Source organism: Octodon degus, unplaced genomic scaffold (genome assembly GCF_000260255.1).
Source record: "Octodon degus isolate 3935 unplaced genomic scaffold, OctDeg1.0 scaffold00230, whole genome shotgun sequence".
Lineage (NCBI taxonomy): Eukaryota > Metazoa > Chordata > Mammalia > Rodentia > Octodontidae > Octodon > Octodon degus.
Window position 1 is genome coordinate 2,069,701 of NW_004524806.1, and position 24,437 is coordinate 2,094,137.

Consider the following 24,437-nt stretch of genomic DNA (forward strand, 5'->3'; position numbering starts at 1 on the left):
TTGAGGAGCGAGAGGTGGGGCTTGACGTGCTGACCCCGCCCCTTCTCCCCCTCAGCGTGTCCCACTCAGCCCAATGACCCGAGAAGAGATCAACGCGCTGGTGCAGGAACTCGGCTTCTACCGCAAGAAGTCGCGCGAAGCACAGGTGCCCCCAGAGTACCTGTTGGCCCCCGCTAAGTCCCCGGACCGCGCTGACCTGTAGGTCCAAGGGCACGGTGGAGCTGGAGCCACCCTGCCTGAGCCCTGAAGACTGAATGAAGTGCTCAGCATCCCGGGAGCATCACCCTTGCTGAGGACCGATGCCCGTCTGGCCGGCAGGGATAGGGTTGGGGAAAGTCCCTTTTCCCCTTCTTCCTTCTCCAGCTCCACTAAATACCCTTACACCTTAACTGAGGCTCAACAGCTTCTTTGCTGCTGTGCAGGCGGGTGGTGTGGGAAGTCAGAATAGGAGCCCGTGAAAATCCTCGGGAGGCCTCGCACCCCCCACCTGCCTGGCTTTGTGAGCTGGGAACCTTCTGGGATGTAATGCACAGCCCGACCCCCACCCACAAAAGAGGCCAAGAAGTCAGGATCGTTGAAAACCAATAATTTATCAAAAACGCTGCAAGTGTATGCGGGGGAGGGTGTTGCGACAGGGCAGCCGTAGGCAGGCGCACAGGGAGGGGACTGTGCCGGGAGGATGGGGGTGGCACCCTGCTGCGGGCCATCTGTGGGGGAAGGCTAGACATTCTTGCCGCGCAGGCGCAACTCGTGGCGCCGCAGGTGGTTGTACAGCGACTGCACATAGGTGAAGACACACTTGGGGTCGGGCTTCTTGCCCATGATCATCATGTCCTCCACCTCCACCAGGGGCACGCAGTCCACCAACATCCTGTGGGGGGAGGGCGGGGGACAAGGGGGATGGATGTCAGCACCAGTCCGCCTCTTTTGGCGTCCCTCTACCCCAAGGTCTTTTCAATGGCTCAGCCTGCTCCAAACTGTTCATCATATGGCAATGAAACCTTCCAGGAAGGCAAGGACGTCCCGGCCTGGGGCCACCAGCTAAATCTGGAGGACACACCCCAGGTGGCAGAGCCTGGCAGGTAGTATTGGAGAAGGTGGGGAGAACAAGACCCCTTTCCAGCCAGGAAGGGTTGGGTCTGTTCCTACTTCTCCAGCCCAAGGGACGTCCTGACCAGGAATATAGGTCTCATTTTCTCTCCAGAGGTCACCTTTTGCTCATCCTCTCTGGCACACTTCAGTTGCTGGAGGGCTCAGTTGGGCCTATACATAAAGGGGCTGCACCATTGGTAAATCTTTCTCCAAGCCCAGGGCTCAACCCAGGGACCCTCTGGGCCCTTGATAATTATCTACCAGCTGCTTAATCTGGCACTTCCTGCCAAGCCCAGAGACCCTGGTCTTTGCCCCAGGGAACAACCATACTGCAGAAATGAGAAATGGAGGCCATGGCGTGTATGTGGTAGGAGGCAGGTATTCTTTAACTCTCATTACCTGCCTTGGTTACAGCAGAGGACATTATTCCAACCAATACTGACTGGCCTTCATTATGCTCAGGGGGGGTGGACCATCCTTCTGATCATCTTTAAGTGCAAGTCACACTTTAAATATAGGGAAACTGGGGCTGGAGAGATAGCTTGGTGGTCTAAGCACCTGCCTGGCAAGCGCAAGGACCTGGGTTCGATCCCCAGCACCGCATGCCATGTACCAAATAAATAAAGGTTTTTTTTTTTTACATATAGGGAAACTGAGTCACAGAGAAGAAGAGCTGCTTAACTAGGTGTAGGGTTGAACCTGTTGGGGCCACCAGGCCTCTAGAACCGGGTTCTGGCATCAGCCTGATGCCTCCTTTTCCCCACTACAAGAATCTCTTTCCCCACTCTGGAGTCATCGTGGCTATGACAGAAGTGACAGTCCCAGAGCACTGAAGCTGGAGTCTGCTCTCTGGCTTTGCTTTTCTATCTCTCCCAACACTCTTCTGCCTTCTGCCCTGTTTGTGCTCTCTCATCTGCCATGCCTGGTACATGGTAATACTTGGGAAGTGCGACTGAAGGAGTTTGCTTCAGCAGAGACAAGCCAGGGACTGCTCCTGTTCCCATGACACAGGACAACCTGAGACCATCTTCTATCGTGCACCTTCAGAATTAAATCCAGCACTATGGGGAGGGCTGGAGCTATACCCAGCTCACCTGGACTCCTTCACTGAAGTAACCCAGCAAACAGAAAACCTCTTCAGTCCAGGGTCTGCTCCAACCATCTGTGGATGCTGGGTAAGGCCCTGCCCTATTCTATGACTTTGTTTCCTTTTCCTTATAACAGCACAGTCTTTCTCTACTTTGCATCTGAGACCTTCGAAATACTTAGGATGAGTAAGGCATGCCTCTGGGTTTGTCCCTGCCCCAAACTGGGCTTGTTTCCGCAGCTATACCATGGTGCAGAGGCAGCCTCTTTCTGAAGCTCCTTGCAGCTGTGGCTATCTTCCCCGGGATCCCAGCTTCCCTCCTCCAACCTGGAGCTCCCTCCCACCCTTGGTGCCTTCCCTAGAGACCTTATAAAGCCATTGTTTACACTGGGGCACACAGCTCAGGGCTCAGGCAGCCTCAGTGTCAGGCCAAACACCAAGCAACTGGAGCAACAGTACAGCTGAGTCACACTTTCCAACTGGATCAGGGTTGCACTAGGCTCCTCTCCTTCCAGGCCAGCTCACTGGGCAGAAGCTCCTAAGTCCATATATGACCTGGAGACAGCACCAAAACCATCTTTCCCTTACCTGCACCACTGAATAGATGCACATGGGAAGACCCCAGGTCCTCGAGGGCATTTGAGTGCATCTTAGCTGACTCTGTCCCTGACTTCTATAACTTTGAACAAGCCCCTTGTTCCTTCTGAACCTGTTTTACTCTATATAAAACAGAGGGAAATCAGAAATTGAGCAATGAAAAGTATCATTAAAAGGGGAGTCTTGAGAGCCAGTCTCTAGCCCTAGGTCTGACCTAACTCCCCACCCTGGGGACACTTTGAGGTCTCCTCCCCTGTTTAATGGGGCAGTTAGTTTAGGATCTAAATTCTCTACGATAGCCCTAAAGTAAGATGACCAGAGAGGAAACACCATAGCTAGCTTAGGGTCCTCTCATCAGAAACATCTTCCTGTTGAACTGGCCCTGTTTCTAAATTCCCCCACTTGGCATATGACACCACCAATTCCCCAGAACCTACAATGAAAGCTTGGAAGTAGTTTTGTTTTTTTTCCCAGTGCGGGTGTCCAAGCCAGGGTTTCTCGAATGCTAGGCAGGTGCTCTACCACTAAGCTATACCCCCAACCTGAGAGATTTTCCTGTTGCAGTCATCTAGTTCATCCCAGGCTTCATTCAAGGATTGTTCTAGTATGCTAACCAGACCACATCTACTCTCCTGTTTGAAAATTCTACTTATTCTCAGTGGGAAGTTCCAGCTCCTGAATATGGTCCCTTCCTTTATCCTCACACCCAAGACTAGCTCTTTCCCTTCTCACGTTATCCATCTTTGAGCACTGACTGATCCTCTGGTCTGGAATTCCTCCTTCCCTAGTCTAAATTTGTTGCTTAGATCCCAGATTTGTTTGCATTTTTGTCAGGGAGTCATCCCGGGCCAACAGCTGGAGTCAGTGCCTCCCCTGGGAGCTCATAGTCTCCTGGGCTTTCCCCCCTCATAGTCCTTCTCACCTGGGTCGACACTGCTTATTAGTAATGGTTTCACCTAGTAGGCCCTGCATTACCACAAGTCAGGGTTCTGTCTGCCTCTTGGCTGCTTTTATAAGGGTCCCTCTGCACCCCCACCCACCTCCCATTGACTTCGCTGAGTCCCGATGAGTAGATTCCGATGAAACAGGGCAGGTGGGAGAGGCAGTGTTTCTCACCGTGGGGCCCCGAGCAGGGGTTAGGACTTTTTGGTTTTTACCAGCCCCTTCTGGACCAGACAGCGGTAGAACTCCTGGATGTACGTGTACACGCACTTCCAGTCAGGCTCTCGAAGCCGCACCATGTCCTCTGTATCCAGGAGTTGCGGGCAGTCCGCATGGGTCCTGGGGAGGGTAGGGGGCCAGGAAGGGGCAGGTAGGCAGGGCCCAGCCAGGGAAAAGGGGGTAGAGGTTGAGAGGAGAGAAGAGAGAAGAGAGACACACACACATACACACACACAGAGACATGAGTTCAGTTACGTTCTCAGTGCTGTGGTCTGCCAGCCCCCTGCATGCCCCCTCCCTATGGTGGACGTGCCGCTCACTACCCATACTAATGGTGTGCAATGCAGACAGGGGTGGGGGGGGTCAAACCAGTCACAGGTGCAGAAAACTCTTGGGGCAAGCGGGAACACGGGGTGGGGCGACGACGTTGGCGTCGAGATTGGAGAGGAGGGCTGTGCCCCAGGGAGGGGGGTGAGGGAGGCGTGAGAGGAGGTGGGGGAGGAGGAGGAGGAGGAGGAAGAAATCAAGAGGGAACCAGAAAGAGAAGGGGAGAGAATGAAAAACAGATGGAGGAGGGTGCTGAGGGTGAGGTGAGCAGAAGGGGCAATGATTCCAAAGTGGAGGGCTTGCTGATGTCCTATATAAGCCTCTGGCAGCACCTATATAGGCTGCACGGGCACGGTGCCCGGGCCAGGAGCCTCCTTTTGGAATCTCCAGCCGGGACCCCGTGGGAGCAGGAAGCTCTGGTGATAGTGGGAGGAGAGCAGGACAGAGGAAGGGAGAAAGGAGGGAAAAGGGGCAGAGGGAGGAGGGAAGGGATATGGACAGGGCCACCTGGTGGGCTTTGGCTTGGGCTGGTAGGCGGGCCTGCCGCTCCTTCCTTCCGGCGGGCACCTGGCACACTCAGCAGAAGGTGGGCAGGGGGTGGAGGACAGGGTCTCTGGGTAAGGGTCTCAGCTGGAGACCGACATATGGTTGGCCACCTCCAGGGGGGTCTCAGGGCAGCTGAGTCCAAACGACATTTGGGGCCCACACTTACTCAGCAGATGAGAAGGCCACTTCAAAGTTCTGGCGCCGGTTCTGTGGGCTAAGCTGCCCATAGTCAAAGGCTTCGGGGAAGAAGTTGTGTACCAGGGCACAGAAAGCCATCCCATCACTCCAGCTGGAGGAGAAGTTCTGGATGTCCACATGCTATGGGTAGGAGTACTGGTCAGGATCCTAGTGGGTACCTCTTCTGTACCCAGCATGTTTCCCGGCCCTGGGTTTTGGCATTCTAGACCTAGGACAGCTAGGCTTAGAGAGGCACTGCAGCCTGAGTATGAACCTCCTCCAACTCCATTTGTCAACTTCCATGTCTGTGACTTAGGGGGACAGATCTATGGAGAGGTCCAGTGCCACTGAGCTAAGGCCATCATCATTCTGCCATCATTCCTTTCCTCACAGAAAGTAACTCACCTCCCCACCCTGCCCCAGTGCAACAAGGAGAAGACTCTGAGAGTGGGATCTGGTCTTGAATCAAGCCTATCAATGGGGAGGCCCTCATTAGGCTCTAGGCCTGGGCCCTAGGGCATGTCATGTGTGCTCTCTGAACCTCAGTTTCCTCATTCCAGAAGCCTTTTCACATTTCCTGCCAGGGCACACAATACCTGTGAAGCCTACAGAGGAGTGAGTTTTCCCAAGGGGGAGGTGCTAACTGGGGACCTGACAGGGCACAGGGCCACCTGGCCTCCTAGGGCTCACCTCGTAGCCACGTGTCTTGGCTCGGCACCAGTCCAGCAACATCTGCTTGATGCTGTTGGCATTGGGAACCCCAAAGCTGGTGGAGCGCTGCACAGCGGTGCGAGGTCCACCAGGGCTGCTGGGGGGGGGGTATCAGAGCAAGGTCACCACCTCGGTAGAACCATCCTGTGGACCCCAAGGCCTTGCCTTCTATTGCCTTCAGATCCTTCCCACCACAGTTCTAGCCCTGTTGCTCCCATCTCAGGTTTCACCCATCATCACTCAGGCCCCACCTCTGCCCTCTGCTCCTCACCTAGAGGCACCCTCTTTCTCCAGCTTCTCAATCATGGCCTTGCGTGCCTGGGATGCTGAGGTCTTGGGCAGACTCTGTGCCTTCATCAGTTCTTTCTTTTTCTCGGCCTGGCGTTTTTCAAGAGCTGCCAGGCTCCCAGCCCTTGGGCTGGCCTGGTCCTCTCGGTCAAATATGCTGTGAGTGGGGAGGTGGTCATTAGGCTGGAGGAGCACTGCTTATAACCCACAAGCGTTGGCAATCACTTGCTGAGAGAGAGATCCTGTAGTGCCTGCCCCCCCACACCATGTTATCCCCATTACCTACACTTCTGAACAGTGAGGAAGACAGTACCTCATCATACTCATTTTACAAAAGAATACTCATTGGTCAAATAACAGGAAGTTGGGAGTCAAGCTTTCTTGATCAGGCTTAGCTCCCAAAAGTTTTCTGAGAAGGTTTAGTGTACTGTCAAACAGAATCTGGGCTTTATCAAGTAACAAAAATTGACCAGCATAATAACAGTAATGGTGATAATACTAATAACTCATGTCCACTCAGCCTTTTATTTTTTACAGGGCTAAATGATGGACCCCAGGGTGTACTGCATGGGAGGCAAACTGTTTTATCATTGGGGTATACCCTTAGCCTTCTTGTGCATCATTTTAAACTTTAGAAGTTAGTGGGGAGACCCACACTATTTCCACTAAAGACAAGGAAACTGAAGCCTCCGGTAAGAACTTGCCTACGATTTCAGAGGCCATAGGGGCACACCTGGAAACTGAATGTAAGTCCCTGATTCAGAGGATCTGGAAGCTAAGGTCTCCAGCCTGGATTCTGATCCAGTCCCTACTTTCTGCCAACACTCCCACCCTCTGTAGCATGGAGATGTACAGCTCTCTCAAGGGGTAAGTTGCTCTGTAACTTGGGAGGTGGTTTGTGGATGCTGCAAAGTGGCAGGACCAGCAGCACAGTGCCAGGAGGCCTTTCTAAGGGTTTGCTGTTCTTGCTGCCTCTCAGAGCTGTGAGACCCTAAGCAAGTCTCTGGCTTTCCTGAGCATTGACCTCTTCTAGGGTATGGCTGAGGACTGAGATCACAAAACAAGCAGGAGTGGTCTGACTCCCACTTCATCCCTCCTTGGCTGTATAGCTAATACTACCCAGCACCTCAGTCTATCCTTCTGCAGAATGGATAAGCCATGAGGTCCCCTGTGGTGTATGAGTAGATGCCCATGCCCACCTGCCCGTTTTCTTAGATGAAGAAGAGGAAGAGGAGAAGGTCTTGGTTTGTACTGTAGTGCTGCCACTGCCATCTGCAAAAAAGGGGAAAAGGAATAAGGTGAGGCTTAGGTCTGGGCATCAGGAGACAGGAGAAGAGAATGTATCACAGAGGTACGGTGATAACCACAGGCAAAGAAGAGAGAGTGACGGCGCAGTTGAAGACAAAGAGAGAGCAGTTGAGGAAGAGCCGGAGGAGGTGAGGAGCAGGTACAGGGTGAAGTCAGGCAGTCTTACTCTCCGAGCGTCTCACAAAACTTGACTCCACGGTAGTGGTGCGGGCTGTCCGTGTACCATCATCTAGAGGCAAAGGAGATGACCAAAGGGTCACAGGGGTCACTGGGGAGGACCCATCCCCAACCTGAGCCCTGGTTGGCCCCCGTACTGGACTGGACGAGCCGCTCAGTCTTGGTAATAGTGCTGACAGTGGAGCCATCAGCCGCCCTCTGGCTATGCCTCGTGGTGGTCTCAGTGCATGTGTTGCTTCGCCTCTCCTCAGGCCGCGCTCGGGCCTCCTGCAGTCGTCGTTCCCGTTCCTTGTCCCGCTGGTCTGGGCAGGGGATGCCCCATGCATGCCCAGAAGGGTCACCCAATGCCCACACAGCACATATGCATAGGCACACAGGGCACAAAAGATGGGATGGAGGGCAGCTTGTTAGAAATACTAATGACACAGGTGACAAGGGCCTCTCTAAGAGCATCTAGGGGCAAAGGGACAGCTATAACTTGCCAGGGAGTGGTACGGGGGCAAAGGACTCAGGTAGAAACTAGGGCATATGGAATAGCTGACCTCAATGGGGTACTTGGATCCAAGAAGGGTGTTTCTATAGGAATGAGGAGTCAAGTTGGGAGGGAGTAGCTAGATCTAGGGAAGATGCAGCTGAAATCCAGGCGGGGAGAAGCCAGATAAGCACAGTAGCTACATGGTCCATAAAATGGGTCTTAGGAAGAAGGACAGCAGCTGGAGGAAGGGCTGTCTAGATCCAGAGAGCAAGTGACTGAGTGACTCGAGGTATCTGAGAAGTAATCTGATCCAGAGAAAGGACAGTTGGGACAGAAGCCAGTGAAGGGTGTTGGCTGGGCCTAAGGAATGTGGGCAGGGAGGCTGGGATGGCCATCAGTGGGCCTGTGGTAAGCAGCTGGATTTAGAAAGGGAGTATTGGAAAATGTCGGGAGGAATATGTGACTCTAAAATCAGGGAAAAAAATAACTGTGTCTGGAGAGGATATTACCAGTGAAAGAACTAGCTGTGTCCAGGAAAGGAGAAGCTGGGTAGAGGCAGAAGCTAACATGGCCATCAACCATCAAGGGATCTCAGAGAGTAAGATGCACCCAAGAGGAATGTCCAAATTCAAGGAAGGGGAGTACTTAAGAGATGCAATTGTATCCAAGGAGAGAGCATTGGGGGGAAGCTGTTCAGGGATAATAACTGGGGTCACCAGTGCAAGAGAAGCAGCGAGGGAAGGGAGCAGCCGGAGCCAAGGGGATGGAGGAAAGGGAGTAGCTGGGCTAGGTAAGCAGAGCTGGCTATGGCAGTTGCTGAACTGCAGCATCCATGAATGGACCTCAGAGTAAAGAAAGCAGCTGGGGCATGGGGCATGGAGCAGCTAGATCTAGGAGAGGGTTCTTTACCTCTCTTCCTTTGTCTGAGCTCACGCAGTGCAGCCCGGATGCGCTTCCGCTCCTCAAAGTCTGTACTCTGATCCAGCTGTGGACAGAGTTGCTATTGAGCACTTGGACCTGCCAATCCCCACCTCCCTAACAACCCCTAACCCAGCACAACCACTATACCATCTTGTCCAAGACTCCCTCATCCTCAATGGCCATCAACTCCTCAGTGCTCAGTGGGCTCTGCCCCTGTGGTGCTTTGTCCGCCTGGGTCTGCTCTGCACCATTAGTGGCTTTCAGCACTGTAGAGGGAGGCTCCGTGGGCTCTGGCTCCATCTATGGAGTAGGGGAGGGCAGGGGCTGTGGGAAACCCATTATGAACCCCAAAGCCTGCAACTGTTGGCACAGATTTGAAAATGACCAGTAGCCTACCAGTCTTCCTGTCCCATGTTGGCCAGGCTGGTGTCAGGCTCAACGAAGAGTCCCTGACAGCGATATTGTAGGTTGTCCCACATATTTATAATTACATTAATACAATTGGTAGTTAGCAGTAATAATGATTTCCATTCTGCAGCATTTGTATAAACACTAGGGCTACTACTATCCTTAGTCAACAGAAAGGAAAACTAAGGCTCAAGGGAACTCCCCACAGTCCCTCTGTAAACACAGTGCAGCCTGGCAGCCGGGGGTTTGAGCTGAAGGGAATCTAACTCTGGATCCTGAGTTCTCTCTGCTGCGTCACTCCCAGGCTCCTCCCTGGCAGGATCTGCTGTGTCCTGCCAATTCCTGAGGCCTGGGTCCTCCTGGGTCAGTGCCCAGGTGGCACATATCCCAGCCTCCCTTGCCAAGGGGTCTGGATCAGAGCCTAAGAGTTCCTAAGCAGGTGTGTGACAGGGAGTTCCCTGAGCCAAGACTTCTCTGAAGTGCCTCCCTGCCCCATCCCACTGGGAACAATCCTCCAAGGAACCTCAAGATCTGACCTAGTCCCCTATCCCTCCCAGGGTATCTTCCCAGCCCCCAGACCAGCCCCCAGACCAACTACTACAATCCCTTCCCTCGTGATAGGGCCTCTCTGTCTGCTATGAGAGTAAGGAGAGCCAAGGTAGCAGCTGTTTCAGGGAGGCTTGGCCCGGTTGGGAGAGGGCTTGAGGGTGGAGCTGGAGGCTGGGCCATGCCAGAGGCTGCCAGAGCAGCTGTCATGCATTACTAGGGCTATTACTGGTACTCCCTTGTCTCAGACCTGGAGGTCTCATGTCCCCGTACTCCATATAGATAGGTACACTGAAGCTCAGAGAAGGTGGTGGCATATCTAAGGTTACTCAGCCTGGCTCAAAGTCACCCCCTCCCTCTGGCCAAGAATGACTTACAAGACTGCTGCTGTGGGTGGGGCCAGTGGAGGAGCAGCGGCGGGTGCTGAAGGCAGGTGGGTGGGCTACAGGGGTTCCAGCATCCTCAGCCGCCTGGAAGAGCGCCTCAGGGTCGGCGGCAGCCAGAAACAGCTCACTAGGCTCCAGCTCAGGCTCAGAGTCCAGCACAAGTGGGACCCCCAACCGTAGGCTCAGCATCTCCACCTGCCTGCTCAGCGCGTCCAGCCTCCGGCTCATTGTGGCTGTCTCCACCCGCAGCTCTTCGGCTGCTCGAGCTACTGGCTCCATGGCGGCTGCAGCTGCCTCAGCTGCCTGGGTCACTGCTGCCCGGCCAGCCTCAGCCACTGCCTGCAGCTCCTCCAACACCTGGCCCAACTGCTCCTCCAGGGCTGCAGCCATCTCAGGCCCAGGCCCAGGTACCCCTGGCATAGTGCTGGTGAGGACTCTATGGGGTGTAATGTTGGGATAGTGGCAAGGACTGCTGACTATGGCTGGCAGTGTCAGAGTCTTTGCAGCTGGTCTGAGGGCAAAGGCAAGGGCAGCAGGCCTGCCCCGCCCCTGCCGGCTTCCCAGCCTGCCACCAGCCAGCTGGAGCTGGGGCCCAAATAGAAACCTATTCTGGGCTCCTCTGTGGAGGGGACAGAGTGGGGGAGGGGTGGCCTGCTACAGCAGGCAATCACTAGGCCTGGCCCTGTAGAGATTGCAGATCTATAGCACAGCAAAGCTGCACAAATTCTGAGGGATTACTGAGACTAGGGCTCCATGCTTCCCAGGTGGTGAAACTGAGGCAGGGAGCAGGGAATAGGTTTATCTGAGCCAGCACGTATATTAGATATAAGGACGAAGTCTGCCAGACTTGACCTTGCCCAGCTTTCCTCATATGCAATGCTGTCTTAGAAAGCCTTAAATAGGTGGGGATACGGAGGCATGGGGAAGTGGGACTTTATCTACTATAAATAAGGGTGTTGACCTTGAGATAAATGTCCTTCCTAGGTGCTCAGATCCAACCACAGACTGAACAAGTCATTGTTGGCACACTCTCTGTTCTCCCTTGGTGGGAAAACTAAGAGCCAAATTGGCAGTACCAGACCCAGGTCTCACTCTCACATCTTCCATCTATCCCAGGCTCCTCAGACTCACTTACCCCCTCATGACATTCTACTCAATCTCTTGATGGAGGACACCTGGGTCCTGCTTTGTTGGAGGAAGGGTGTTTTCTTGCCCCCACTTTCTCCCTGAGAAGACCCAAACCTGGTTTTAACCATCTCACCTCAGCCAACGTCCTGTTTGGTCCCTCCATCAGCACAGAGGGGATTCCCTGGGCAGTTGAGTAGCCTGCTAGGGATTCCTTCCCCAGCTGAGTTCCCAGCCAGTCGATCCCAGGCTTGGGAATGAATAATGGAAGGGTGCAGAGGATTCAGTTCCCGTGGCACCTGCTAGGCTGCTGCCTCACCTGACTGGTACCCCCCTGCCTGCCTGGTCTCCCATTAGTGCTGCAGCCCAACCCCCACTAGGAGGTTGATGCCGATGCTAATCGCTAATCTCCAATCTCCTAATGGCTCAGGTGGATCTTGAATGAGCTGATGAGGTGCTCTGAATTTTGCTGCTGATGTCCAATGTGGTATGGGAGCAGGGTCACTGGGGCTGCCACATGAAGACAGAGGCAAGCCCCTAATATCCTCTGTGAGCCTCAGTTTTTCCATCTGCTCATTAAGGATGAACCAAATTATGAAGTAGGGATCAAAGATCAGAAAACAGAAAAGCCAGTACCAAGTGAGTTCTTGACATGCTTGGTGGATGATACACTACAGTTTAGTCTTAATTCTGCCACCAACTGTCTCTGGACTGTGGACAACCACCTTCCCTCTCTGCGCCTATTTTTCTGTACAGTGGTGGGGAAGCAGAGCAGAGGAACTCTGCTAGCCCTGTACCCATAATCAGTCTGTGTAGCACTGCTGTATGATCAGGCTGGTGGGATGAGAAGGGGCTCACCTTAAGGCTGCAGCCTCCTCGGCTACCAGGGGAGGCATGGCTGAAGGTGGTGACGCGAGTGACACTGCCCATCCGGGTGAGGGTCCCAGGGCTGCTGGCATGGGTGATGGTGTTCTTGTTCCCACTGCTGGTGCTGAGGGGGGTGGGGGGTGTCCGCAGCCCCAGTGTCAGCTCTGGGTGGGGAGAAGAGTGGATGTCAGGATCAGGTGCACTGAGGGCAGCACCAGCCAAAGTTGATGGCACCCTTGTTCCCACAACATCTTTTGGAAAGACTTTGAGCCCTGGCCACAGTCTGTGTCCTACAACGTGCAGAGATTGGTGGCTACAGGTACGCATCCCCAGTACTGGGGACTCAGTAGGGAGGCCTACCTGCCCTCTGGTTGCCTGTGGGTAGTAGCACCCGGCCTGGGGATGCCTGGCCACGGCCATCCTTGATCTCGATGGTGAATGTGGTCTTCATACTGCCCGCTGGCTCAGTAGCGCCGACAGCCACAGGCAGCAGGGCACTGGGTTCCTCTGAGCAGGCCAAGGGCTCCCCGGCTCTGTTTTCAAGGGACCTGGCAGCCAAGCCCCGCCCTCTGGGGCCCTCCTCTTGGGGGCAGCTCTGAAGCTGGGCCAGGGGCTGAGTTATTCCTCTTTGCTCCTTGTTGAACTCAGAGGAGGTGTCACTGGGCCCCTGGGAGGAGGAGCTCCTGGAGGAGGAGGCAGGGGTGGTGCTGATGAAGGAGGGGCCCAGAAGTCTTGTGGATGTCACGGAACCAAGGGCTGCTCGGGTTGGGCCATCCTGAACCCTGGCAGCCATAGGAGAATCTGATGCGAACTTGCGGACACGATCCCGCACGGAGCCAGCCCGATGGAACGGGGAAGGGCTGCTGCCAAGAGGGGTGGACTCTAGAAGGGATAAGAGGGCTGTCAGTGGCTGGGTGGGACAGGAAGTGGCCAGAGCCTTGGGCTGTTACGAATAGGCAGTACCTTGGTTCTGGGCTGGCTGTCGGGGGCTGAGCACAGACAGAGAACGCTGACGGGGTTGGGGTCCAGCCAGGTCTGGCAGAATGAGGACGGGAGGGAGTGACAACCATGTAAGAGAAGAGAAAGGAGAGTGGATAGAGGGGAGTCCACTTATATTCCTGTCCCCCACACCTCCCTAGCCTCCCAACCCCTCCAGGTACTCCAACCTCCCCACCCTTTCTGCATGGCCTTCCCACATTTCCTACAGGCACTTCCTTCTTACCCACCCCTCCCACCCTAGGATGATGTGGATACTCCCAGGTGCCAAGGTTAGAGTTAGGTTGGGGGAAGTGTGTCCAGATCCTCCCTGCTCGTGGGGATGGAGGACACCCCTGGCCAACACTGCCCACGGCTCCCTCTGTGAGATGGGTGCGCTCCCTTATTGGGGAGAAGAATGTGCCTGAGGCCCGTTGCCTTTCAAGGCTGCAGGGAGGCCTCTGGCCATGGGTGGCAGGGGTGGGCCTGTCTGGGGGCGGGGACACCTCAGGGGCAGTAGAAGGGGAGTGTCAGGGACTGCCTGGACCTAAGGAGGCTGGAGCTGTCCAGGCACCAGAGTTCATTCTGCAGGCAGGGAAAAGGAAGATGGGGCAGGGAAGGCAGATGGGCCTGTAGCTACCACTTCTATGACCCTCACCTGTTCTGTTTTTGTTGGAGGGGCCTCTGGTGGGGGACTGGGCAGCAAGAGGCTCTGTGGAGCCAGGCAGTAGCTGCAAAGGAAACATGGTATAGGCAGGACTGACTCCTACATCAAGGAGCTCCCTGCCTAGCATCCCTGGCCCTGTAGACTCACCTTGTTAGCCACCTGACCTTCCATGATGGGTTGGGTCAGGGACTCTGGGAGATTAGGAGTCCTGGGGGTGCTGGGAGGTGGTTCAGGGTCGCCTGGAGCCTCAGCAGCAGCACACAGAACTCCAGATGGTTCCAGTGGAGGTTCAGGAGAAGCAGTGGTGGGTGAATTGTCAGGTGAGGCAGTTGAGCTAGGTGTGTCCCCAGGTGGGGCCCTCAGCAAGAGTGTCACCGTAGTCACATCCTGGCTGGTAACCTTGGGGGTTGGGGTTGGCTCTGAAACTTCTGCCTGCTGTTCTTCTTCCTTGTGCTCCGGCACCTGTGGGGGACCCATAGGATGCAACCAAGGCTCCCCTGCCTTGAGTACCATCCCCACTCTTGGAAGACCAGGCTGGCAGGGGCCTAGGGCATGCAAAATAGAAGGGCTGGGCAGTTTCCTGTGGGCACACCTGCACAGGCTTCTGATCTCCACTTTCTAGTCAATTGTCACTGCCCTGGCCAAAGGTTGTTATGAGAAGACTAGTTCCTAATGTCAGTGTTTGGGGATAGCAGGATGCCTGCTGGGATCAGCCAGCTGTAAAGGACTTTTGGAGCGGAGGACCCTGGCCTTGGCCTCAGAGTAGGCAGGGGTCCTGCCAGGATAGAGGCTTGGCGGCCTCTACTGGCCATTTAGGGAATCTGCATGGCCTGACATCTCACTCCCTAGAGAATTAGAGGACTCTGAACAGTGCTCTGCTAGTTCTGCCAGTGCTCTGATGATCCAAGGTGGAGAGGTGGGCGATTGGGAAGGTGAGGGCCAACCTGGCTATGGGTTTATACAGGGAGGTACCAGGGTCAGATTTCCATTTCTTTTTTTTTTTTTTTTTGGTACTGGGGATTGAACTCATGACCTTGTGCTTGCCAGGCAGGTGCTTATGCCGTTGATCTATATTCCAGCCCCAAGATTTGCATTTATTTCTTCTTCTTCTTTTTTTTAAATTTGCATTTCTAAGAGAGCCCTCTGTCTGCAGAGTGGAGCTTGGATGACAGAGATGGGGGTAGAAAGTAGGAATGGAGGTGGCAAAAGTGCTATTGTATCAACAAGAGTGGCAGTGGGGAAGGGGCAGAAAACTAGAAGCAGTGAGGACAGGCTAGGTTTGAGGGGAAGGCCTAAGTATAGATAAAATCTGGAGGTAGAACATGTATCCAGAGGTTGCCTGGGAGAGTAGGAAGAGACCTGAATAGAGCCCCAGTGTCCTGTGGGGCTGGGGGTTGCCACTCACAATCAAATACCAGTGTAGCAAAGACAGACAGGCATTCTGTGCCACTGGCATCTGTGGGCATTCCTGGGCCACCCTCCCACCATGGCCCACTCCTTACCTCATGTGGTTCCAGCCTGTGTGCTGCCTGTCTCTTGCTGTCCTCTCTGGAGCTACTGTTGGGACGCCCACTGCACAACCTTCCAGCTACAGTGGCAGCTAGAAGGGCAGGGGCACATGTTAGGCACGTGGCCAGGAAGCACTGCAGGCCGCACAGAGTAGGCAATGATGGGGCCTGGACAGGGCGCCTACCCTCAATCTCCTGAGCCCGTACACGGCGGATGGCAGCTCGGATCAGCTTGCGCTCCTCATACTCGCCGGCGCTTCTCAGCTGTGAGTGAAAAACAGGCCCCATGTGTTGGACTGTTGAGTGCAGATCTTCTGCCCTGCCCCAACCCCAATGCCCTGGCCTGGCCTCACCAGCGTGGTTAGCTCCTCCACATCATTCATGGACTCCAGCTGCCCTGCCAGCCGTGCTAGCGCAGCCCGCTGTTCAGCTTCCCGATGCTGAGAGCTGTGGAAATATGACCATTACCACCACTACCACGGCTAGGTTGTGAGCTAAAGGTAGGGGCCAGGACAGGGTACCCAGAATCCTGGTGTGGGGGCAGGGAGGGAGTAGCTATCTATGCAGACCCTTGACTACACAATGACTCTGATACATGTATGTCCTTGGACATGGGGACATGTAGAGTCAGGCTGTTCACACTAGTGTAACCAAGATACCACATTCATTACATGGTCCCTTCCCACAAAATGTCCCCTGTATGCCAAATTGTGCACACGTTCCCAATTGTACACACAGCAGATGTACCTGTGCTCACAGCTGCCTACATATAGGAGCTGAGCCCTGAGACACTCTACCCCTCCCACATGCAGGTTGATCTCCTGCCACTCACTGCAGCCAGTTTTCCTTGTTGTCCTGTCGCTCAGCACGGAAGCGCTTTAATGCCAGGGCTTCCTCCTCACGCTCCAGCTCCTGCCGCTGCAGCTCCCGGATGGCTGAACGGATGCGCCGCCGCTCTGCCAGATCTGCTGTGACCTCTAGCTATATGGCAGGTGGGGGCAAGAGGCAGTTAGGGGCGGAGGGCTGTACCAGCTACCCACGGTTTTTGCTTGGGGCACAATGAGTAGCCTGTCCATACTCAGTCCACCCCAAGCCCTTCACATGCCTGGCCACCCACTGAGCTTGTTAGGGGGAGACCCAACTCAGGGATCAGGGAAGCCTACTGGCTCACAGAGCACCTACAATTCGACTCCTGCCCTTCAGAGCCCCTCATCAGGTCTGCAAGAGCCACAGAGCCACTGTGAAGCAATCAACCCTGAGAGCTACTAAGAAGCCCTGGAGAAGTGAAAGTGATTTGGTTAGCTGGAGCACCACTGGAGCAAGGAAGACTTCTTCTATGATCGAGTCCCAGAATACCACAGCTCTGTGGATGACAGATTGGGAAACTGAGGCCAGGATTGTTTCTTAGAAGTCTCCTAGCTTCCTGCCTGGCTGTGGAGCATCTTCACCCCCTCCTTCCCAGACTGGCTTTGACCTACCTCTAGCCAGGAGGAGCCAGGACCCAGAGTGAGAGGGTCAGTCCCCCAGAGAGATAAGGCAGCTGGCCCTAGGGGATACCCAGATCTTTAGAGAGGGTATACATGGGGGTAGGGGGCAGGTACTCCTACCAGCTTTCAGCTCTGCAGGAAATTTGGGGTGGCTAGTCCAGTGATGTTCTGAAAAGGGCACCTTCTCTGGTTTGAGTCAGTCAATCCTGGTGCTTCCTTTATACCACCTGGAAAAGCCACCTCCCAGGGGTCCTGTATATCTCAAGGGAGAATGGCCCAGGAGCCCTCAACAGAACAGTGGCCCAGATAAGCCTTCAGTGCGTGGTCTGATAGCCAGATGATGGGAACAAGTAAAGGTGGGGTGACTTCCTGATCCCCAAGTATTCTCTATTCTCTTTCTTTTCAGCTTTCCCCTCCATCATTCCTTCCTGCTTGGTAGGGGAGCTGGGGACCTAGAGTGGATGTAGAGAGATGGGTTTCAGCAGGGGTTGTGGGCTGGCCCAATTTAGCCTTTAGCCAACTTGCCCCAGTCTGAGGAATGGCGGAAGCCTTAGAGGACAGAGCCCTGGAGCTCCACATTCCTGAAGAGCTATGACAGCACTTCCCAAAACTCAGGCAGAGTTACTGTTGGTTCTATCAGGGTGGTCAGGGGCATATTCTTAAGCTTTCTGTTTTCTTGTGTCTTTGTTTCCCACATGGGATAAAGGCCTCCACCTGGGGGAAGGGGGTGGGGATGGAACAGTGACTTCCGGTCTAATCAGGAGGGAGAGGAGAGTGAAAATGGGAAAGACAGGACAAGCCAAGAACCCAACTGTGTCAGACCTTGTACTAAGCCCCCACCAGCCCTCTCCTCACAAAAACCCAGGATACAATCTTATTCCTGACAGAAGAGGAAACTGAGGTTCAGTGGGGAGTGATCTGCTTAAGGTCAAGTGCCCTGAGTTAGGATTTGAACCCAGGATTGTCTTCATGGCCTGCCCTAGGTTGAAGAAAGCTGTGGTGCTGGGGCCTGATTGTTATGGCAGGGAATCTCAAGGACCCTGGAAATGTGTTGGGGATCCTTCTGGCCTGGTGTAGAAATGCAAAAGCCCAAGGGGGCCTATTATAGCAGAGTGAAGGAGAAGGAGCCTCACTTCCCAGAACCCTTAGAGACTGGCAGCTGCAGGTGCCTGTTGGCCCTCCTGTGCAGAGGATAAAGAAGCCCAGAAGCGCAATAACTAGCCTTCTGTTTTCTGGGTCTCCATTCCCAATTCCCGAGGGTCAAGAGATACAGTCCTTGTCCCTTAAAAAAGCCTGGTGTGGCAATTTAGCCACTTCTGCAATCCTTGGGCCGACCCCTTGGGGTGTGGACTCCCTAGAGATGAGGGTGCAAGGGCATGTGGCCTGGCTTTCTCTCTGTTTGGGACTCTCTGGTTCTGTTACCCCCCACAGACTCTGACTTCTTGAAGGAAAGTTGAGCTCTCCTATCTGGAACCCGAGAACCTCCCTCTGATCCCCCTAAGTGGGTGGGGCAGGGCTGAGGGATGGATTTCAGTCCACTGGTCACCCCTTGGTATGAGCCTTTGCTTTAGGCTGGTAGACAAAGGTCAACCCACAGTGTCGCTGCTGTGTCCTCTGTTCCCCACCCTCTCAGGCACCACCGCTATGTGTGGAGGGAGGGAAGGAAGTACAAAGAGCCATTGTCCACCAGGGGGAAGGGGAAAGGGATAGGGCGGTTTCGGAAACTGCCCAGTGAAATTCTCCTGGGAGGAAAGAGGGTGCTTCCTCCTCCCCGGAGTCTGGGCCTCCAGTTCCTTTCCGCTTTCCCTGCTGGGGTTATCTGGCAACTCTCTCTGGGGTCAGTCTCCCCATCTGCACAGCTTAGGTCAGGTATTTTCCCGGCCTTTCTTTGCTTAATCCCAGGATCCCAGTTACTCCTGGGCAACCAGCCGGCAGTGGAGCGAGGCCTCGCTAGGGGGCGCCGAAGGCCCGCAGGCTCCGGAACCGCCCGCGCTCGCAGGGTCCGCCCAAACCTCTTCCACCCAGCAAAGGGCTAGGCCCCTTAGAGCGAGCTCAACAGGAACCCCCCCGCCACTGCCTGCTTTAATGTCCCAGTCTACAGAGAGGAAACCGGAGTTCACAGAACCTAGGCTGCTTCCCAGGTCATCTTGCTAGAGTGTAGGAGTTGGAACTCGAACCCAGGACGCAGGCAGAGGGCGCGCCTCCATGTGGTAGAGGGACGCGCAGCATGCGTGTCCCCAGGTGCCCCTATTCCGCGCAGCCCACCGCTCAATCCTCAGGAATGTGCGGGAGCCAAGGCCGGAAGCAGCTGCCCGGTCCCCAAGTCGGCTAGGGTGCTGGACCGGCGGCGCGGGCTCAGCTTTCCCTTATAAGGCCCGGCCCCCACGGGGAGGGGCCCGGCTCAGGACGCCCCCGTTCCTGCCACGAGGCCGGTGCGGACCAGGCCGGCACGTAGGGCGCTGGATGGCCCGCATGGGGTAGTGGAGGCGCTGATCTGGGGGTGTGGGAGTGGGAAAGCCTCTGAGGGTCTGCACGGTCTGAAGGGGGTGGGGGCGGCTCTTTGATACTTTCCTAGAGAAAGAGTAGGTTTGAGACCAGTTGGGCTAACTTTAACCACAGCTCTAATTCTCTAACTTCTCAGAAATCCTTTTCCTTCACCAAGTAGGAGCTAATGATGAAGATCGCTGAGCTTCCTTCAGTGTGGACCCCCTAGAGATGAGGGTACCTGGGCACCTGGCCTGACTTTCTGTTTGGAACCCTCTGATTCTGCAATCCCCCATTAGGCTTCTTGACTTCTTGAAAGGAAGTTGAGCTGAAGGTGGGCACCTTTGGAAACCCAACCTCATCCCCTCTAGGTTGCACGCAGTCTGCAGAGGCAGCTGGTGGGGGCACACCCACAAGTCTGTCTAAGACACTGGCCCGAACACTCCCAGGCCAGGTGCTTTGCGGAGGACATGGCAGCAGCTGGCACCACCCAGTGGCTAGATGAGGCTGAGTGGCTCCAGTCTGTGCCTCCTGGGGAGTGATATGGGGGTAAATGGGTCGTTTGTCTTCTCCTAGGGAAAGTAAATCTTTAATTTTCTCTCCTGGACAAGGGTCAGGGTCTGGGAGGTGGGGCTTTGATTTCTCTCACAGATCAGCTGCTGCCTGGCTTTGCTGGTGGTAACATCCTTGCCTGCTATGTTGCTTCACAGCCTCTCTGTGCAAAGTAATGGGAAGTCTCTGAGGAAAGAGGACCCATCCTGTCTCTGTTCTGAGATCACAGCCCATTCCTTTGTTCCATTCCAACTCTAGAACCTAGATTTTGTATTCACACACACCTCTTCCTCTCATTCTACAGGTAATGAAACTGAGACTCAGAATCAAAACTGACAAATTAGAAGACCTAGAGCCTATACAGCCCACAAAGCCTGTCTATTTCATGGGTTCTTCTACACTTGACTTTCCCAGGGTCATGGTCCCTTGTGGAATTTGGATCCTGACATAGCTCCTTTGAGGAGGGGATTTCAAGTCTATGAGTGGCAGCATCCTGATTCTTGAAGCTGCTGTGAGAAAAATGTATCCAGCCTGCCCCCTGTTATGCCCTAACACTGTTAATCATTGTTGATATCATTATCCCTGGGCCAGCCTTCCAGGGTTGGGCATGGCTAAGGCTGTTGCTCAGAAGAGGCAGATCCACCTCCCCACACCTGTGGCTGCACATGGGCGAGTCCCTAGCAGTTACTGTTTAAACAGGTGGTGGCAGCAGGGGGCTGGGAGGAACCAAGGCTCACCACCTGGCACAGACAGCCACATGCCAAAGGGTCCTGTACATCAGTCACATGGAACCAGCCTAGCTTTGTGTTCTTGACCTCCTCCTCCTGACCCATCCTCCATTACCTCTTCCTCTCAGCTGAGAAGTTGCCTGGACTGGCCCTGCCTCTGTGATCTGGCTTGCCCACTCCACAGTGAGGTAATGGGGCAACTTACCAGTTTCCGGAGGGCTCCCTCATCCAGCCCAGCTAAGGCTTCGTCTGCCATCTTGCTGGCCCCTAGCTCCGTCGTGACCTTCCTGGTGATATCCCCAGTGCCTATGGCACCTGAAATCAGCTCAGGGAATTCTGCATGGGATAGACAAGAGTTGTTAGGCCTGCTGGAACTTCTGGAAACCACAAGCACGTGGGCTCTGTGCCTCAGTTTATCTCTGTAGCCCATGAGCATCCACTTCTATCCTATCTTTGCTTGCTGACCCTGTCATATGGTTCCTGCCTGGGAACTCCGCTTTATCAGAGATTGGTGAGCTGGAAAACTGATCAAACCAAGAGTTGGTATCCCTGTACCAACCTTGCCAGATGAACTGCCAGTCTGTTGTGTGGCCTGGGCTGGACTCTCTCTCATCCTGTCTATGCCTCAAACAAGAAGGGCAGGGAGTTGGATTGAGAAGCTGGGGTTGGGGTTAGGGAAAAGGGAGGCCCGCTTGAGCTGTACTTATCACCAGGGGGTTCACACCAGTCTCCACTTTCCTGCGTCACCTGTCCATCCCCAGGGACTGCCCAACACCCAGCCACTGTGCAAGCTCTGCCTTTAGCTGTGGGCTGAGGCCATGTCTACGTCCTTGCTGCCACAGCCACTCTTTCCTCCAGGCATGGAGACAGACTGTCTTGCAGTTTTTGGAGTTGGCTCTCTCTGCACATCCCTCTTCACTCCCTCCCCATGTTGTCACCTGTCCTAAGTTCATGAAGATAGGTGTCCTGGCACCTAGCTCCTCCTGCCAATTCACACACAATTCACTTCCCCTCTGGAAGGACCTCCAGAAGCTAAACTTGGTGAGATTTGGGGTGTGTGTGTGTGTGTGTGTGTGTGTGTGTGTGTAGGAATCCAAAGACTCAAGAGTGCAGGAAGAGATTTAACAAAAATCTTGGTTGTTTCTGGCCTTTGAAGGCTCCTTCCAAGCACCCCCAGAAGCCCAAGGTATTCCTTCTTGCCCCATCACTGCCCATCGCAGACCCTTAATTCCTGGCCTAGACACCTGGCCCAGCTTTCTTGTGTTGTCCATATGGCTTTCTGGGATTTGAGAGTCCACAGCCTAGCACACCTAAGTGCCCAGGTTACCCCCACTTCCTCTCAGTTGATTCATCTCTCAATCATCCCTTCTCTCCAAAACAGTCACTTGTGGAGTCATCTATCCAGTGAGTGGGTCTGGGGGAGTGGTAATCATACAGTTGGGGTTTATTGGACCCTGGATATTCAAGTCACTGCTTGCTCCTTTCACCCTGGTAGGCTCAGGTGGGTGTCAGTTTCACAATCCCTTTCTGTTAGGGTCCATGCTCCTTATCTAGCTATTTTGCTTGAAGAATCCTTTCACCCCACCCCCCCACCCCATCACTTTAGAGGGTCTCTAGCCTTAGGTAGTGAGGGCATTCTGTGCTCCTCTTGTTTTTTCCTCTGAGGGTAGGGGTCCTGATCCTTAATACCTCATCTTGGGCCAAGGAGACTGTAAGAGGTCTATCCATTCAGATTCCTGTCTATCGAGATACCACCCTGAGCGCACCCGATCTCATCTGCGGAGACTCAGGGTGCTGCCTCTCCAATCCCGTGGCTCTCTGTCACACAGCTGGGGTCCCTGGTTATCCTGAGGGCCCTCGGAAATCCGTGGGAACTTCCTGAAGGTATCTTCCCTCACAGACTAGAGCTCCTGGGGGTCGTCTAGGGGTCGTGGAACCTCCCGAAGGTCCGTAGGCGTCGTTCCCCCATGGCCTCAGAACTTTAACCTGTGACTCGGAGCGCCCGTGATTAGGTGTAGGCTCCCAAGGTCTGGGACTATCAAAGCCCCTACCCAGACAGATATCCGGGTTCCACCCCTGGGAACCGTCGGTGGTTCTGGTGCCGCCCGGAGATCCGCACACCCACCTCTCAGTCCAGCGCGTCCGTCCAGCGTGGGCTCGGGTTAGCTCACTTCGGATACGACAGAAAGTCTGGCCGGAGGAGCAGAGCCCTGGGTTTCCAGGGCCCCTCAGCAACCGTCCCCTGCACTCTGCTAGTGCCGCGAGTCCAGCAGCTCCAGCCGCCTCGTTGGCCCCGCCCCACCCCGCTGCACATCCCAATCCTCAGTTCGGTTACGCCCACCTCGGTGCCCCATTGGGTAAATTCAATTTGAAGGCCACGCCCCCCAAAGACCCTGCCCTTTTCTGGCCAGGGTTGTTGGGTATTGTAGTCTTGAGGCTGCGGCCGTGCTGTCTTTGGTGGGTCAAAGTAAGCGTTGGCAGGTTGGTTGTAGATTCTATGCCATAGATAAGTAAGGAGGTCTTCCCGAGCCCGGGGTAAGTGGCCTAGGATGCCACGAGTCCAGAGCAGTCAAGACAGCCTCCCTGCCTTCCTCTTTGTTCGTGAGACCACGTCTCTTCCCTGGACTCCACCCGCTAGCGTCAGTGCTGAAGCTTGGATGCTGCTCCCCAGGCTGCGTTAGGGATATCTGGTCTGGAGCATCTCAGGGCAGGGACTGAGGGGCCAGCAGCACCTTGACCCTATGTTAAACTTCCCGGTATTGTCTGAGGTGGAGCAGGATTTATCACACAGCCTGTCTTCTTCAGCCATGCACCCTCACCTAGCATTTTTTTTTTTTTCTTTCCAAGCCCTACAGACTCTGTCTGTTGGAGTGCTGGAAGCCTACGAAGGAATATGGACTCCAGACTGTTATTCAATAAATGGAAGAAATTGAGGCCCAAAACCAGCCACCATTTCCAAACAAAGAGTCAGCCAGGGGACCCACGAGTCAGACCCACAGGGGAAAAACACTCCCTTTTGTGTGCTGGAAAGGCTTGGAACTTCTCACAAGTCTCCATGGAAACCGAGGGGGTGGAATCTGGGAACATGGGGTCCTGAGTCCTGCCTATCAAAAGATAAATAATAAAAAAAAAAACTTTTCAAAATATTTATTTTGTCCTTGCCACATAACAGGTGTATAAATCCCTATAATAATGAAATGATTCCCGGATTACTGTTCCATGATACAGATGAGGATGAAAGCCCAAAGGTAGTGGAGCTGTGTTTCATACTCGGCATCTTCTGTAACTAACCACTGGATTAGTATGGAATACTGAGGATGTGGAAAAGCCGGGTTCAGATCCTCTGTGATCCCCTCTATACATTCATTTAAGGAGAGGCCCAGTATCTACTTTAAAGCTCAGTTCCATGTGTCCTCTCATTTCAACCCACCATCCCTAGAGGTGGTCCCCATTTTATACATTGAACAACGGAGGCAGAGGGAAGGAATTGATCTATAGGAAGGAGGGGACACAGAATCCAGTTTGGAGACTGTAGTTTGAGATCTTAGGCCATCTCTTCCTGTTCATAACGAGGGTAAGCACGCTCCAAGCCAACTCTGTCACACTCATGCTTCCCTTAGACCACTCATTTCAGATTCTAGGTCTTGCTCAAGTGGCAACTGTTGGCTCCAACAAATGGGCTCCTGGGGCCAGGGAGATGGCTCAATAGAACAAGTGCTTCCCTGGTAAGCACAAGGGCCTGAGTTCAATCCCTGGTTCTGCCAAACTCCCCCCCCCCAAAAAAAAGCCCCAAAACAAATGGGCTCCTGATGGTAGCTCTGAGCCTTTGCTGGCTGA

General features: G+C 54.3%; 2 protein-coding genes across 6 annotated transcripts in view; one reads left to right on the top strand and one right to left on the bottom strand.

The window, feature by feature from the left end:
* The window catches only part of Selenom (selenoprotein M), a 2,856-nt gene extending 2,467 nt beyond the window's left edge, over window positions 1–389 (top strand). The window contains exon 5 of the mRNA XM_004645517.2: window positions 56–389. Within this exon, the coding sequence (XP_004645574.2) occupies window positions 56–202 (147 nt within the window). The 3' untranslated portion in view covers window positions 203–389. The remainder of the gene's footprint in view (window positions 1–55) is intronic.
* An 81-nt stretch (window positions 390–470) lies between these two features.
* Smtn (smoothelin) lies at window positions 471–22,874 on the bottom strand. 5 transcript variants are annotated; one of them, XM_023705798.1, is made up of 21 exons: window positions 22,726–22,874; window positions 20,806–20,936; window positions 16,182–16,330; window positions 15,703–15,796; window positions 15,535–15,613; window positions 15,344–15,441; window positions 13,989–14,303; window positions 13,833–13,905; window positions 13,163–13,234; window positions 12,560–13,081; window positions 12,191–12,363; window positions 9,015–9,167; window positions 8,856–8,931; window positions 7,609–7,773; window positions 7,461–7,523; window positions 7,186–7,258; window positions 5,970–6,143; window positions 5,678–5,795; window positions 4,977–5,128; window positions 3,893–4,057; window positions 714–871 (listed from the first exon to the last, which is right to left on the bottom strand). In XM_023705798.1, the coding sequence occupies exons 2-20, from the start codon at window positions 20,854–20,856 to the stop codon at window positions 3,913–3,915; spliced, it is 2,745 nt and encodes a 914-aa protein (XP_023561566.1). In that variant the 5' UTR covers window positions 20,857–20,936; window positions 22,726–22,874; the 3' UTR covers window positions 714–871; window positions 3,893–3,912. The 5 variants fall into 5 exon arrangements, with proteins under 5 accessions (XP_023561565.1, XP_023561564.1, XP_004645577.1 ...); XM_023705797.1 differs by lacking the exon at window positions 3,893–4,057 and having other exon boundaries at window positions 471–871; window positions 5,678–5,792; XM_023705796.1 differs by lacking the exon at window positions 3,893–4,057 and having other exon boundaries at window positions 471–871.
* Window positions 22,875–24,437: the final 1,563 nt, after the last annotated feature.

Bases quoted from the DNA above. Each gene is read 5' to 3' on its own strand.
- Smtn (XM_004645520.2), bottom strand. From the start codon at position 20,856: ATGGCAGACGAAGCCTTAGCTGGGCTGGATGAGGGAGCCCTCCGGAAA. The intron at 7,259-7,460 runs GTAAGACTGCCT...CCTTTTTTGCAG, and splicing joins TTTTGTGAGACGCTCGGAGA to ATGGCAGTGGCAGCACTACA. The intron at 5,129-5,677 runs GTGAGCCCTAGG...TCCTACCCATAG, and splicing joins CCAAGACACGTGGCTACGAG to CATGTGGACATCCAGAACTT.